At 38.3% G+C, this 17,717-nt stretch overlaps 1 protein-coding gene across 3 annotated transcripts in view; it reads right to left on the bottom strand.

The window, feature by feature from the left end:
* Positions 1–17,717, bottom strand: part of SGCZ (sarcoglycan zeta) — a 222,232-nt gene that overhangs the window by 74,719 nt on the left and 129,796 nt on the right. For all 3 annotated transcript variants that reach the window (XM_070948576.1, XM_070948578.1, XM_070948577.1), the window contains one exon: positions 213–300. In XM_070948576.1, the coding sequence (XP_070804677.1) occupies positions 213–300 (88 nt within the window). The remainder of the gene's footprint in view (positions 1–212; positions 301–17,717) is intronic.

Genomic DNA, 17,717 nt, shown 5'->3' with positions numbered 1-17,717 from the left:
TTGATGTATTTATTTAATCAATTTATATTTCTGTTTAAAACTAACTTACAATATGGTTTAGTTGACTGGAAAATGTAGGTGATAGATCAACATCATCTTTAATAACACAGTTGCAACCTATTGTTTCCTTTAATGCCTATGTTGAGGGATTAAATTTAAAAGTATGGTATTAAATTCAGAGCACAAAACTTTCATTAAATAATAAGACTTACCTACAGTCAGCTGTCCTGTTATGTGTCCCATATGATTTCTTGCATTCATGGTAACATTCCTATCTGACTGTAGGACCAGTGGACTGTCCTGGAAAAAAATGTATATACACAATGAAATGAGAAGGAAAAACTGCAGCGAGAGAATCAGAGTATTCCTGTCAAAGACCAAGTATCTACATGAGATCTAGATGAAATTCTTGTTTTTCTTTTAATTTAAATTGGTTGTTTTTAATGGTATTTATAGGGAAGAAACTATATATTGTACAGATCAGAAGAAGGGATGAGAAGATATTTGCTGGCTTCTCACAGCCTGTTTCAGTTCCTTCCTTTGGGACAGTGCTATAGGGTATTGCATGCCAAGACATCTAGACACTGGGACAGTTTTTTCCCCTTATGCCATCACTCTGCTGAATACCTAATTTTCACAATTCTATCTTTCTGGGCCTTTTTTCTGCTGACAAACTGCAACTGCAATATATATAATCTTTGCTTCCCTTTTTTATTGCTGCTATTATTATTATTATTATTATTATTATTATTATTATTATTATTATTATTATTATTATTTTCTCTGTTGCCTTGCAAGTACACTGAGTACTTCTGTTCTGAAGACAAATTCCTTGTGTGTCTAATTACACTTGGCCAAATTAAGTATCCAATCCAATCCAATTATACATTCTTATTTTTCTGTATGCCACCCAGAGTCACTAAGTGAAATGGGAGGCTGTACAACCGCAATTACATAATAAAATAAAATAAAATAAAACAAGCAAGCAAATAAATAAATAGTACAGTTTTGCTAATGGCAGGTACATGGCAATATGTGAAATCTGAGTTTTGAATTACACTATGATTCCAAATGTATCAGTTACCATCTCACATAACTGTATCCCATGTTGGTACAATAGGCTTACCAAAGGGCAAGGCAATATGTCACCACTGCATACACGTGCATACTGAAAAACTGTAATTTGGGTTTAAAGCAGCTGTACTCTTTTTTCCAGCACATTTTCTGACACTAAAGGCAATGGGATTGCTGAAGATGATCATTAAGACATTCAGAGTGTGAAGGAGAGAATGATCAAAAATGCCCCTGAGTTACTCAGGATGAGGCTATTCCATTCTAAACAGCAGTAAGTGAACCAAATGGGAGTCATTTACAAAGGTGTAGTACTGATTCCCAGCACTAAAGATAAATCACCAAAAAAATGAATGATAGAGAATTCTCACTTTGTGGAATTTTTGGATGATTCCCGAGTCTTATTGACAGAGGTTTTAGGAAAACAATAAATAAAAAGTAATTGCTCAGTGAAACAAACTAATCCAGCCCTGCTCAAAATATTTGTTTTGTGTATAGTAGAAATTCAGCAATTTTGGCCATGTAATGCCACTGCCATCTTTATCCAAAATTAAACTCCCATGGCTTGGCTTAAACTGAGAGCTTTGGGTAAAATTAATGCCAGTGTATGCTTGTTTCCTGTTAATTGTTTGCATTCTATTCCTTAATTCTTTGCTGGTGAATGTATTGCTTAGAAATTTAAATGTACAGGCTATCTTTTATCCACATGAGGCTTCATCCCTTTTCCAATTTTGTCCTCACCTCACCTCTCCTTCCTGAAGGATTGCAAATGGCCTAAAACAACCAATTTGAGCGTTATAGCTGGCTGAGATTTAAACTTGGCTTTCTTCAGTTCATGGTCAACTTTCACTAACCTCACTTTCTTAAGGTGCATTATATTTAAATGCCCAGAAACCCCCACTCAACACAGAATTCATGCCTGCTAAATGTTATGGACATTCATACATCCAGTGCAAAACATTCAACATAAATGGAACAAGGTGTGTGGAAAGAACTATACTGGTGAGAACTTTTCTACCCATTATAACAAATATATATATATATTTGATTTGATTTGTATGCCGCCCTTCTCCCAAAGGACTCAGGGCGACTCACAACAATAAGAAACAGAAAATACAAAAGTTAAAAGACAAATTAAAGCAGAATATCCAATAAATAAGGTTAAATATGGGAATACAAATTCAAATTTAAGATTTAAGAATTTAAAAAGCTACAAAATCAGTTCAGAGTCAACCCAGGCCTGCCCATTGGTAGAGCCAGGTCTTCAAGGCCCGGCGGAAGGTTCGGAGGTCAGGGATTATCTGGAGCTCCAGGGGTAACGTATTCCAGAGGGTAGGAGCTCCCACAGAGAAGGCTCTCCCCCTAGGAGTCACCAGTCGACATTGTCTAGCCGAAGGTGCCCTGAGGAGGCCAACTCTGTGGGAATGAACCAGGCGATGGAAGGCTACCAGTGGCAGGAGGTGGTCTCGCAAGTACTCTGGTCCTAGGCCATGTAGGGCTTTAAATGTGATCACCAGCACCTTGAATTGTACTCAGAAGACAACTGGGAGCCAATGCAGACCGTGAAGGAGTGGTGTGACATGGGAGTACCGAAGTACCCCCATGACAACCCGCGCGGCCGCATTCTGCACCAGTTGAAGTCTCTGAGTGCTCCTCAAGGGCAGTACCATGTAAAGTGCATTGCAGTAGTCCAAACGAGAGGTGAAGAGGGCATGAGCAACTGTGAGTAAGGCATCTTGGTCCAGAAAGGGGCGCAATTTGGCGAACCAGGTGCACCTGGATAAAGGTTCCCCTGGCTATGGCAGTCAAATGATTTTCCAAGCTAAGCCGTGGATGTAGGAGGACTCCCAAATTGCATACCTTCTCTGAGGGGGGTCAACACCTCCCCCCTAGGGATAGTGATGGAACATAGTGGACAAAATGGGGTGCCGGTAACCACAGCCACTCTGTCTTGTTGGGGTTGAGTCTAAGTCTGTTCATCCCCATCCAGACCCGTACGGCCTCCAAGCACCGGGACATCACGTCAAGGGCATTGTTGGGGTGATGTGGAGTGGAGATGAAAAGTTGGGTATCATCAGCATATTGATGATACCACACCCCGAATCCCCGGATGATCTCACCCAGTGGCTTCACTTATATGTTGAATATTATGCCAAGGGCAGAATAAAAAATGTTGTATGTATATGAGAATAAATAAGTTACTGTTTATTATGTTATGCAATACATATTCCCCTAAACAAGTGCTTATTAAAGGGATTATTTAAAAATCAGGTGTCTTATTTGTTGTGATGGACCAATGCATACAAATTTAATATGATACTTCTCTTACCAAATCTTCTTTCTTCTCCTCAACAAATTCAAATGTCTTAAAATAATATAGCAGACTACCTATTTGTATGGGGACACGGTGGCTCAATGGCTAAGACGCTGAGCTTGTCAATCGAAAGATTGGCAGTTCAGCAGTTCAAATCCTTAGTGCCGCGTAATGGAGTGAGCTCCCGTTATTTGTCCCAGCTTCTGCCAACCTAGCAGTTCAAAACATGTAAAAAATGCAAGTAGAAAAAATAGGGACCACCTTTGGTGGGAAGGTAACAGTGTTCCATGCACCTTTGGCATTTAGTCATGCTGGCCACATGAGCACGGAGACGTCTTTGGACAGCACTGGCTCTTTTCGGCTTTGAAACGGAGATGAGTACTGTCCCCTAGAGTCGGGAACAACTAGCACATATGTGTGAGGAGAACCTTTACCTTAATACCTTACCTATTTGTGAATTTTATAACTTTTCTGTAAACACCAGAACTTTATTTATTGCATTTTAAAACTGCCCATCTCCCTTACAGAGGGACCCTAAGTGGTGTACAATAAAATATTTTAAAACATAAAAACTGTATAAAATTTAAAACTGGCAAGGATATTAAAAATGATATTTTCAAAATAAATTAAATCCTCATGAGATTTTTTTTTACTTGCTACTCAAATTAACATAAATTTCTTTTCCTTTGAAAAGAAATATATCTTGTCTATTTATAAAATCAAGAATAGTAATTAATATGAGGAGAAAATACTTCAAATAAATAAAATGTAGTAGTCCTAGCTTGTATCTGAAGTAAAAAAAGATTTATAAATTTCTTTAGTTTAAAGAACAAATTAGAAATTCTGGCTTCTAGTCCTGCCTTTCTTTTTTTAAAAAATGGAACCACCCTATACGTATATATTTAAACATTAAACTACTATGCTTAATTAGGCTTAATTCTTGATAAGAAATTAAGAGAATAAGGACTGTCAATATATTTTTGTGTTCCTTTTACGTCTACAAAATCTTGTATTCTATGTTACCTGTTTTATAGTTATTTGAAGCTTGGGAAGGGAAGTTAAGGACATGTAGAGCCTTGATAGTACAGTGGTTTAATGCACCCTGTTATTAACACAGCTGCCTGCAATTTCTGCTGGTTCGAATCTCTCCAAGGCTCAAGGTTGACTCAGCCTTCCATCCTTTCTAAGGTAGGTGAAATGAGGACCCAGTTTGTGGGGGCAATAAGCTGACTTTGTATAAAATATACAAAAGAATGAAGGCTATTGCTTAACGCATTGTAAGCCGCCCTGAGTCTCCGGAGAAGGGCGGCATATAAATCAAATTAAAAAAAAAATGTAATAGTCGATCAATGCAGGGAAAGTTGAATCCATCAAGTAAATATATCGAAAGCAAAAATCCTCCTGTGCAAATGGTAGTTAAAACTAAGTAAAAACTAAGAGTTTTTAACTCTTTGAACTTCTTGTCTACCAGAACAATAAGATGTTTCATAAACATCTTTGGAGGTAGTAAATGAGTGATTAAGGATCTCAGGTGGTTCTGTAGATTCAGATTTGTCTGAGACTAGGGGAGGGTGGAGGTTTATTATTTATTTATTTATTTGTCAAGAACATATTAGGTAATTTATATAATTATAAGCATGAATTGAATACATAAAATAGATACAAGTAGAGGAAACATTGGGACAGGGAGGGTAAGCACACTGGTGCTCTTATGCATGCCCCTTACAGACCTCTTAGGAATGGGCTGATGTCAATAGTAGACAGTCTTAGGTTAAAATTTTGGGGGTTTTGGGATGAAACCACAGTCAGGTAGTGTATTCCAGGCATTGACTACTCTGTTGCTGAAGTCATATTTTCTGCAATTGAGTTTTGAGCGGTTCACTTTAAGTTTGTATCTATTGTGTGCTCATGTATTGCTGTGGTTGAAACTGAAGTAGTCATTGACAGGTAGGACATCGTAACAGATAATTTTATGAGCTATGCTTAGGTCATACCTAAAATGGCATAATTCTAAGTTTTCTAGGCCCAGAATTTCAAGTCTGGTGGCATAAGGTACTTTGTTGCGAGCAGAGGAGTGAAGGACTCTTCTTGTGAAATATTTCTGGACACGTTCGATTGTATTAATGTCCGATATGCAATGTGGGTTCCAGATAGATGAGCTGTATTCGAGAATTGGTCTAGCAAATGTTTTGTATGCTCTGGTTAGTGGTGTGATTTTACTGGAAAAGCAGCTACACAAGATTAGGTTTACAACCCTTAATGCCTTTTTGGTGATGTTGGGCTTTGGCACTTAGATCATTTGATATGAGTATTCCAAGGTCCTTGACAGAGTGAGGGTCATCTACAAGGTTGTGTCCACACAGCTTGTATTTTATGTTCTGATTCTTTTTGCCAATGTGTAAGACAAAGCATTTGTTGGTTGAGATTTGGAGTTGCCAATTGTTTGACCATTCTGACATAAAGTCAAGGTATTTTTGAAGGGTAGCAGCATTGTCGTTGGTGTTAAATATTTTTACATCATCGGTGAATAGAACACAGTTGCTTATAATATGATTGCAAAGGTTGTTTATGTATAGTATGAAGAATGTTGGTCCTAGAACACTGCCCTGGGGGACACTGCTATTTACAGGTGCAGGATTTGATAGGGCCCTCCCTATTTTGACCACTTCTTGTCTGTTTGACAGGAATGTAGCTATCCAATTATGGAGGGGTCCGGAAATGCCATAGGATTTTAGTTTTAGAAGTAGTTTGTCATGTACCACTGAATCAAAGCCAGACTTCTGGCTTTACAGAAGTCTATGCAAATTGCGGCTATTGCTTTGCCCTGATCGAGATTTGTAGTCCATATGTTTTTGCAGTGTAGAAGTTGTAGATTACAAGATAATTTTTTTCTGAAACCAAATTGTTTATTAGAGAGTAGGTTGTTTGTATCTAGGTGGAGGGCAATGGATTGGTTAATGATTGATTCCATGATTTTTCAGGTGATGCAGCATAAAGAGATTGATCTGTAATTTTCAATTAGACTGGGGTCTCCTTTTTTGAAGATAGGGATGACCATGGCTAGTGACCATAGATTGGATAGGGAGCTGGTCCTGAAGGATTTTTCAAAGATTATGCTTAGGAGTTCTGCTATAGCAGTGGAAAACTTTTTAAAGAAGTATGCACATAATTCATCAGGTCCGATGGATAGAGATGGTTTTAGTCTGCATAGTGCCTTTTCAATGTTATCTTCTGTGAAATCTATTTGTGTTAGATCGTTGTAGTTATTAGTGGTATGACTAAGGAATGTTGGGCATGAGCCATTTCTGTTTACAAAGACTGAGCCGAAGAATGTGTTAAAGAGGTTTGCTTTAACTGCTTCATCATTGCATTCTTTACCATTAGGTCCTTTGAGATATGGGATGGATTTCAAGTCTTTAAGTTTGTTGTTTACAAAATTATAGAAGGCATGGTTGGATTTCGTGCGCAGTGTGTTTTCTTCTTGTTTTATGTGGTAATTGGTGCATTCAGTCTTTATTTGGTGGCATATATTTTTGTAGAAGCTTTTAAAATTAGCTACATAGCCAGTTTTATTTTTTCACCAGAGGCAAATTTTTTTGGATTGGAGCTTTCTTATTGATATGGGAATTTGTTTTTCCTGGTTTTGGTGGTGATTTGTGGTACATATATTTTAATACTCTTATTGATTTCGAGCAAGAAAATGTTATAATGGTCTTTGGCAGTGTTATAGCCACAGAATAGAATTTGCCAATCAAGAGATGAGAGGTTTGAGTCTATGAGATCATAGTTGGCTTTTTTGAAGTTGTAGCTGGGTGTCCCATTATTTTGGTGATTTTTGTAAGGGTGTATATTGAGACAAAAGTCAATCATGCTGTGGTCATTGTTGGAAAAAGGGTTCTTTTATTTGTAGTCCATAAATTGAGTTTAAGCTGTTGCAGAAGATGTGGTCAAGGCAGTTGTCAGGCTTTCATTCTCCAGTCAGAGAATGGATCTGTTGGCTTGGAAGATCCTAAGTATGGTATAATGAGTTCCTTTCTTTGAAAATGTAGTCTAACTTCATCCTCTGTAATGAAATGTGTGGAGGAACGTGGGGAATGAGGGGAAGAGATGCCACCTAGGAAACAATCAGATAAGAGGTGAAAGCCCCCAATGTCTTAATGATCAGAGAAAGGAACTTAGGAAGGACCCATCCTAATTGTTCAGATGGTTAAAAGTGGTAGCGGGAAGTTTGTACTTTGAGACTTGCAATTGAGATTGATGTCAGCTCTTCCAGGTAAACCAGACAGAAAACACCACTAGATGAGCTAAATCTACTTTACTGTAAGACTACATTAACAGAATCTGGCAAGTTTGGGAATACAACTTTTAACCATTTGATCCATTAGGGTATGCGCTTCCTAATTTTCTTTCTTTAACCATTAAGCCATTAGGGATTCCTGCCTCTCCTGTCTGATTGTTTCTGAGGCAGCACCTCTTCCCCTCATTCTCCAAGGTCATCCACACATTCCATTATATCCTCTGAAAAATCTAATAACTAACAATTATTAACCATTGCTCATTTTATACATGTGTGCATTGTATCCGATACATATTTCATAGCTTGATAGCTCAGAAGCATTAACCCAAAGATTTTGACTTTGGCTTCACCTAATACTGTAATTAAAAATTGACCTCCACGGTAGAGAATTGACCTCCATTGTAGAGAGCTAGCATTTGAGAAGATGTAATGTATTACTTGCTATTATTTTCCAAGAATGCATGCCCCACTTGAAAAACTGGGAGTTTATGAAACAAAACAACACTGAAAATTCTTATAACAATAACAACAATTTAATTTCAGGGTCTTGAAATCATAGATCAAGTATGGTGAACTTCTGTTGAAATAATAAGCTTTCCAAATAATATATTGGAAGCCAAATGCTAAGTGAGGCTTAAGCAAACAATGGACAAGGCCGAACCAATACAATGTCTATTTACTTCTCTCTTTTGTATTTCAGTTTCTAAAACTTTCTCTCTCCTTTCTTCATAAACAAAGGTAGAAAAACTGAATTTGGCTGAACTGGTTGCAAGCAGCACATTAGAATCTGCATGCAGTCCTAGGGCCACAGGTAGAGTCTTATACAGAAGACTCAGTGAAAGCATCATATCCCATTTGTCATTGCAGCATTTAACGCTGAGCATGAGTTAAACTAAATTTTGAGTAGTAGCTCCACATTATTTTGTAAATGTCTGAAGCTCTCCTGATAATACATTTCTAGGCTATTTCATATGTTGTTTCTTTTCATCAATTTGCATTCAGGCAGGTTTGAAGACCCTGAGATCTGATAAATAGTATAACAAATGTATTATCTATCTGGTTTTAGAAAACTATTTCCAATTCTCAGAGTTTGATTTATTCAATGGATTGCCAATCAGCTTGTTCTCCTGCAGCTTGGCAGATGAAAGGTGATTCTTGGCTTCTCTGTTTCTCCAGCTGCAGAAACATGATTGTTTGGGAACCATCATGTCCAAAGCAATCATTTCGGCTGAGGATATGCACATACCAAGGGACTTCTTGGCAACAAAAGCAGATGCTAGAGATATTTTTCCTAAGTAGTGATTAGTTTGTTGATATACCTTCTGGACTTCTGAAGATCATTAAATGCAGTATTACTGGCCTGGCAAAAGAGGCTGTGTGGTAATAACAGATTTAATGGCTGATCTAACAGAAACATCACCAAAAACTGTTTTGTTGCTCATAAGATTACTAGGAAAGCCTCTGTTTACAGCACCAATAGCATATGTGTATTTGAATTAGAATGATTCTCAGTAACATTGATGCAGTCTCAAAAGTTAAATTCATTTGTATTGTCTTTCCATTTTAGAAAACATTAATCTGATAATGTACTGCAATTCTAAGGCTCTGGAGTTCATTTTAAGACAATAGGTTTCTGGGCTGTCACTTAGATTCAAATCTTGCCTTTGGATCTTTTATCTAGGAATGGTTGAATTGCTTTTAAAAGTTTCCTACTCTCCTAGGTGTTCACATTTTTATTGTCATTCCTTTGCTTAGAATCATATGGCTGGAAGGGACCTTGGAGGTCTTCTACTCCAACTCCCTACCTAAGACAGGAGGCCTTATACAATCCCAGACAAATGGTTGCCCAATCTTTTCTTGAAAACCTCCAACAATGGGGCACCCAACTCTAGGAGGCAACCTGTTCTATTAGTTAATTGTTGAACTAGTGGAGTAAGGGTGGCATGATACCAGCGTTGCAATATCTCAGGGGCTGCCACAAAGAAGAGGGAGTCAACCTACTGTATTCTCCAAAGCACCTGAAGGCAGAACAAGAAGCAATGGATGGAAACTAATCAAGGAGAGAAGCAACCTAGAATTGAGGAGAAATTTCCTGACAGACAGAACAATTAATCAGTGGAACAACTTGCCTCCAGAAATTGTGAATACTCCAACACTGGAAGTTTTAAGAAGATATTGGACAACCATTTGTCTCAAGTGGTGTAGGGTTTCCTGCCCAAGCAGGGTGTTGAACTAGAAGACCCTGAATATCTCTTCCAACTCTGTTATTCTGTTCTGTTATTCTGCACATTCCACTTAATCAAAAGGGAAATATTGCATACCAAAACATTAGGGGGGGGGGGATAGAGGGAGAGAGAGTGGGAGGTAGACTACTTTAAGGGATTTTACAATAGTAATGATTTTCAGGCAACATTTTCTTTTGGAAAAAAACAAGTGGAAGGGGAAAAGAACGGGAGAAGCAAGCATTACCAAAACAGATAATAATATATTAATATTAACGTATATTAATAATATTGGTTGGATAAAAATGCCAAATCTCATTTAAATATCTGGCTGATTGTGCAAACAACCAGAATATATTAAAATTGTATGCCATCCAACTCCCAGCAACTCTGGGAGTTTCACTTAATCCCATATAACCAGTAAATACTGGTGTGATCCAGTGGTCGAAAGGGTTGACTAGGATTGGAAAACCAGGATTCCCTGATGTCTTAGAAATCTAGAATTCAGAGTCAACATCTGAATTCATACAGCACCCTTATTCTACTGCAGTGTTCACTGTGCATTTTTGCAGTACGTTCAGTTATAAGGAAGTTAATCTTCTAAGTGAGTCCCTAACCCACTCATGGTCCATCTCTCCCTATCTTCCTCCCCTCCCCTCCCCTCCCCTCCCCTCCCCTCCCACTCCATTCCTTCACTCTCCAACTTCTCTTCTCCCTTCCCACCTTTCCAATTTCCATTTCTGTCACTCTCCTCCTCCCCTCCCTGTCTCCTTCACTTCCCTCTCCCCTCCCTTCCCCTTTCTCTCTTTCCCCTCCTTTCTTCCTTCAGTCCCCCTCCCATCTCCCCCTTTCCTCCCCCCTTTCCTCCCCCTGACTCCCAAGGTTCCTCCCCTTCTTTATCCCCCTCTCTTACCTTCTCTCCAGTTCCCACTCCCTCACTCTCCCCATCCCCATCCCCCTACCCCTTCTCCCTTCCCATGTCCCCCTCCCCAACTCCTTTACTCTCTCCTTTCCCCTCCTCCTCCTCCCCTTTCCCTCCCTCCCTTTCTTCCATTTCTTCCCTATCTCCCTCCACCTCCTTTCCTCTCCCTTTCCCATTCTTCCTGTCCCTTTCCACCCTCTCCCTCTCTCTCTGATCTCTACTGCCCTTCCCCTCTCTACCTCTTCCCCTTTCTCCCTCTTTGTTCCCCCTTCCCCTCTCCCCTCCCTCTTCCCCTCCCCCCTCTTCTTCCCATCTCCATTCCCCTGCCCTTCCCCATCCCTCTGCCACTTGTTCTCTCTCCCCTTTCCCTCCCTGACCCCTTCCCCTTTCCCCTCCCTTCACCCTCCCTTCCTCTCCTTCTCCTCCCTCTAACCCCCTCATAATCTATCTCTTCCTCTTTCTTCCTTTCTCCCTCACTTTTCCCTTTCCCTTTCCCACCTCCCGCCCTCTCCACCTCCCTTTTCTTTCCTCTTTTCCTTCTATTCCTAATCTTTCCTCTGCCTTTTGTTCCCCTTTTTTCTTCCCCTTCCCTCCCTCCTCTGTTCCATCCCTTTGCCTCTCTCCATTTCCCTGACTCTCCTTCTTATCCTGATCTTTAACCTCACCCTCATCCTAACTTTCATCCTCACCCTAATTCTAATCCCAACCCAAACTTTCATTCTCACTTACCCCTCTGATAACTGGTTACAAAAAAACAAAAACAAAAGGGAAGGTTTCCCAGAGTCCAGGAGCCCTTCTGAAGACCAGCCTGCCTCTTGGGAGGCATCTTCACTCTGATAACTGATAACTGACAGTAACTGACACTTTAGCCTGCAGGCTAAACTGAAGTCATAAAGCCATCAGAGTTTCCAAGGAGATGACCCATCTTCCTTTATCCTCCTATCAAAGGCCACCTGCTCCACCTTTTCTACATACACCAATGCCAGGCAAATGTCTCTAAGAAGCTACCAAATTAATCACTAAGGATGCCTGTTCCTCATATTTTCATCTGAAAGCATAGCTCTTTGGGGTAGACTGTGTCATCATATAGAAGCTCTGCTGGGCTAGTTTCCTGAGCAGGACTCATTGGGGAAGCTGTTGGTCTACTTCTCAACTGATTCCCTTTCTGTTGCCATGTTGATTTTTTGTCTTGGGTCAGTTCCCATTTTAGATTTAAGATTTAGCTTGGGAAAACCCAGTTTGGTATTGGAAAACATAGTTTGGCTGGCAGAAGAAATGGAATGCAATCTTTGATTTTAAGAGATTGGGAAAGGAGATTCCTGCCTTATGATATACCCAAATATTGTGAACATGGGGAATATTGTTAGATATAAAGACATTTTGATAGATTGGGGAAGACTGAAACAAAAACAAGAACTAGAGAGTCAAGGGATTGAGATAGATTGGTATACAAGACTGCAAATACAGTCAAGATATGAAGCAGATCGTAGACAATATGGCTTTAACAGGGAAATCAGAACTGGATGAAATATTGACAGGAACAGATGAGAAAATGATTAAGAAATTATATAATTATTTATTGTGTATTAGACTAGAGGACGAAGAAGTAAAAGAAACAATGATAGCATGGGCAAAGAATTTTGGATACACCATAGAATTGGAGAAATGGCAACAACTTTGGGAAAGAAACTATAAATTAACAATGGCAACAGCCTATAAAGAAAACTTGTATAAGATGTTTTATAGATGGCATATACCACCAGAAAGATTAGCTAAGATGTTTAAAGATAAACCAGCTAAGTGTTGGAAATGTCACCAGGATCCTACTATCATATGTGGTGGTTGTGTAAAGAAGTAAAACAATATTGGGTGAAAATACAAACATGGTTAGAGGGAATGTTGCAGCAACATATAGAGTTAAAACCAGAGATATTCTTATTGGGAATTTTACCAGAGAATTATAGTAAGGAAGATACATATTTGATTATTCATATAATAACAGCGGCTAGAATTGTATTTGCACAAAACTGGAAAGCAGATAAAATCCCATTGGAAGGAGAAATTATAAAGAAAATTTTAGAATGTGCAGAAATGAATAGATTAACATTAAGAATAAAAAATAAAGAGGAGTCGACGTATTTCAAGACATGAGATAAATTTTATGATTGGTTAGAAAGGAAATATGAATAAGGATATAGAGATAAAATAGATAGAGAATAGATGGGAGAAAACAATTAGAAAAATAGATACCAAGATGATGTCAAGTAAAAAGAGAAAGGGGAAGGGGGGATAAAAAGGAAAAAAGTGAGATATTATAAAGATGTATGCAAATGATGAAACAAAAATAAATAATAATTGAAAAAGAAATTGAAATGAGAATAAAGATAATTAGAAAATCGGGGCTGCTCGAATATCACTTTAGATTGAACTGAAAAGGGAAACAACAGGAGAGAATGGAAGGAGTAGAGAGAGAGGAAGGGAGAAGAGAGGAGAGGAGAAAAAAGAAAGGGAAAAGGAGACGAAGAAAAGGGAGGAGAAAGAGGAGCAGAGGAGAAGGTTAGAAGGGGGGAGAAGAGAGGAGTGGGGGAAGAGAAGTAAAAATTAAAAATGAAAGTTAAAAGAAAAGATGAATGAAAAATGATGGAAATGACTGTACATGTAAATGTGTTTATGAGAAATAAAAATAAAACACTTTTTTGAAAAAAAAAAAAGACATTGGGAAAGGAGATTCCTGCCTTGTTTTTCTCTAATATTTAGACTTTGGTTTGCAGAACAAAAAAGAGGGTTCCCCTCCCATCAGATATAAAAAACTACAGACCAATTTCCCTTCTGAATTCAGATTATAAAATTTTTACTACAATTTTGGCAAATAGATTAAAAGGGTTTTTGAATGAACTCATACATATGGACCAAAATGGATTCCTACCATCACGACAATTACGGGATAATATGAGATTTATGTTAAATACACTGGAATACTATGAAGAACACCCAGGCAAACAGGTTGCATTAGTTTTTATAGATGCCATGAAGGCATTTGATAGAGTTAATTGGGATTTTATAATAGTGCAATTAGAATATATGGGCTTTGGGCAGAGGTTTATAATTGCGATTAAAGCCATCTATTCTAGACAAATGGCCAGATTATTGATAAATGGGGACTTGACAGAAGAATTTCCTATTGGTAAAGGCACAAGACAGGGATGTTCCCTATTTCCCTTACTTTTTATTTTATCATTAGAAACTCTATTACGTAAAATAAGTAATGAAGAAAAAATTAAAGGCCTTAGAATTGGACAACAGGTATATAAAACCCAGGCCTTTGCTGATGATATGGTTTTTATTTTGGAAAAGCCCATAGAATCCTGTTTATATTTATTAGAGACAATTGAAGAATTTGGGGCGGTAGCAGGGTTATTAATTAATAAAAAAAAGAGGGTTCCTTCTAATGAAAATAAGGACAGGAATAATATGCCAGCTTTGTTCCAATATTTGAGGGACTGCCACAAAGAAGAGGGGGACAACCTATTCTCCAAAGCACTAGAAGACAGGACAAGAAGCAATGGATGGAAACTAAGCAAGGAGAGAAGCAACCTAGAACTAAGGAGAACTTTCCTGGCAGAACAATTAATCAGTGGAACAACTTGCCTCCAGAAATTGTGAATACCCTAATACTGGAAATTTTTAAGAAGAGATTAGGGGTCCTTGGTACTCTCTGAGCTTGCATGTTTTTTTGCAGATGTTTCATTACCCAAACTAGGTAACATTATCAGTACTAATAAGGAGGGAAGTTTGCTGTCAATTTATATTCTAGTGGATTGCCTGTCTGTGTTGGTGGAGGTGGTCTTAGAGATCCTTTGGTTGGGCTGTTTGCTGTTGGCTTCTTTGGCAGTTTCTTAACTGGAGTATTGTTTATTTGATTATTGGTCTGATGTTAACCTTGGAGTTAATCTATACTGATCTGGGTAGTGATTGCTAGTGGAAAGGTGCTTGGGTCTTTTTGTTCATTTTTGGGCTGGGTGATAGTCTCTTTTGCATATAGATGTTGTTAATGTCTATGGGTCTTTAATGGTTGATTTGTCAGCATTCCAGGCATCTTGAAATTCCCTGGCATTTTTGGACTTGGCTTGGTCTGGAAGAGATTGGACAACCATTTGACTGAAATGGTACAGGATTTCCTGCCAGAGCAGGAAGTTAGACTAAGAAGACCTCCAAGATCCCTTCCAACTCTATTATTCTGTTCTCGCTATCAGGAAGTTTCTCCTTGGATGTCTCTTTCATGAGTTTCCACCTGTTCCTTCTTGTTCAACCCTCAGGAGCTTTGGAAAATAAGTCAACCCTCACCCTCAAAATTGTCACTGATCACAATTCAAATGATTGGCAACCACCAGGCATTTACAAACATTGCAGAGTCCCAGAGTTCACCATTAACATGATCATCATTAAATGATCATAATTAACAACATTTGTAGGGAACTTCCAACAAGAAAAGTCAACGGGGGAAATCAAATTTGCTTAACAACTATGGGGGAAAAAGATCTTAAAGATGGGCATGACTCATTTAATGACCACATCACTTAGCAGTGAAAATTCCAGTCCCAGTTATGGTTATAAGTCAAGAACTACCTGTAGACATAATAATAGCATTCATTAAAAGAGCCAATTTATTAATACTACCTGAAAACCAACAGTTAAAAAATTGTCTACAATTGCTGAAAAATCCAAGCCCAAAATGGCAATACATTTAAACAATATATCAATTGTTAAATATAGTAGCAGAGTTGCTATTTTCATATTGGTGTCATTTGTATAACCATGGAGGAAGGTAGAACATTCTATGTCCTCTACCTGAATGTTATACAATGAATAGAATGTACAAAAGAAGTGTCAACACAAATTTGTAAACTCTTAGTTATCTGTGCAACAATTTTTCAATCATGGAGATAGAAATGCACTATATTTATCTTTTTCATGCATCCTTCTACACACACAGAAGTTTTGGGATGGAGTTAACACAGTGATATCAAAAGTTGGTCAAGACAATATTATAAATATAAAACAGATAAAAACAAACAAAGAAATCCCTATCCTAATATTTTCCTAACTTTTGAAAGTACACTTCAGTGCCATTTAGAAGCTTTCTTGCATTCATGTAGTCATTAAAATGTTAAGATACTTACAGGAAATAACTGTAGATTTAAGTATTATTCTATAAAAGAACAGATGTTTATAATGTGATTCTTTTCCAAGCTCAGATAAAATTCAGTATAGATAATCCTCATTTAGCAACTGACTCAGATAGTGATGTTTGCAAATGCAACAGTAATAAATGATAATAAAATTAATTTTTTGACCAATGCAGACATTTTCAATAACACAAGTCTTTAATAACACAATTGTGTGATACTGACTAAGGCCTGATCAGTTTCAGGCAGCAGCTGTGGCTGACCCAGCATTCTAATAAATTAATTAAGGTCACAGATATGTGTTTCTTAAATTGAAGCTAGTACTTTTTAGGGAAGTTCTGTGCTGTGGAGAAAAGCAGCCCAGGAAGAGAGAGCTTGTTAAGCAATCTCTTGAGGAGGTGGGGAAAAAAATGGGTCAGGCATAGGACCCATTTTATCTGACTTTTATCTGAATGAAACAGCAGCAACCGTCTGTCTGTCTGTCTGTCTGTCTGTCTGTCTGTCTGTCTGTCTGTCTCTTTGTAACCAATTGCAGTTACAAAATGAGGACTCCCTGGACTTTACAATTTACAATTTTCTACTATGATGACTTTGTTTTTTTTAAAAAGGCCTTTACCAACAAATATCTCCATTTTGAGATGTATCTAGGTGAAAAGAATTGCCTGAATCCCTTAAAATGATCTATTGAGTCCTTTACTCTCAGTGATACTTGGGTTCTCTGATCCCGGATATGTAACTTATTGTGGAATATGGGATTTTGAATGTGGACAACTATCTGCACAAACCCTTATGTATATAAGATTCAATGGAAGCTGAAACTCTGTACATATAAAACTATTGCACAGAGATTTATCAACATATCTTGATCAGCTGTTTAGGATCAACTCATATGCATTGTATAGAAGAGAGAGGGAAGTTTGGGGAGTGATATTGTGTTGGACAGAATCAGGGCTATACAGACTTGATGGGTACTCTTTTGATATATTATCCTTTTTTTCTCTTTAATATAGGATGCGACTAGAGGGTTACAATAATTATTTAGGATATGGGAGGTGGGGATGGCATAGAGGTGATACAATGCATCTCCATGGGGCTCCACGGAATCACACCAAATTCGACCTGCCGGGTGGTTTCGAGGGACCCAAGTCACCCTGGGTGATGAAGACAGAGAGGACACTCCATTGATCACAAGGAGAATGCAAACTCCTTGTTTGATTTGAAGGAAGCTCTCAATCTGGCTGGAAGAAAAAGACAGTCATTGCATGCCTGGCCAAAGCTGTGACAGCCAACCAATGAAGCAAGCATAAAAAATGGACGAACAGTGTGATTGATCTGGGTGAGATTTTTCCAACTTCTGTTGAGGAACCTACCCCCTTAAAGCTAGCCTGGTGAAAGTGGGACTCAAAGAGGAGGAGGTGGAATTGTTTGTTTTCCACCCGCCCCGCCCCCCAGAAGAATAGCTGTGAGTAAGTCTGAGAACTATCTATAGAACTGGAAACAGGGAAAAGAGAACCTTTCAGAAAAGAGAAAGAAGTCTAGGAAAGTCAGATTGGGGGTTTTAAACAACAATAGTGACTAAGTTGAAAATTATTTTGGAATATGACTTTTGGGATGTTTAAAAAGTTTTGGACTGGAGAATACAATACAAATTAGTGAGAGAGGAAAAGGAGAAAAATAGAGCAACAGCGATATCTACAGGTGGAGG

Source organism: Pituophis catenifer, unplaced genomic scaffold, assembly GCF_029215685.1.
Source record: "Pituophis catenifer annectens isolate HBS135680 unplaced genomic scaffold, rPitCat1.0.hap2 SCAF_8, whole genome shotgun sequence".
NCBI lineage: Eukaryota > Metazoa > Chordata > Lepidosauria > Squamata > Colubridae > Pituophis > Pituophis catenifer.
The sequence above is the reverse complement of the archived record's forward strand: the minus strand, read 5'-3'. Positions and strand labels throughout refer to the sequence as shown.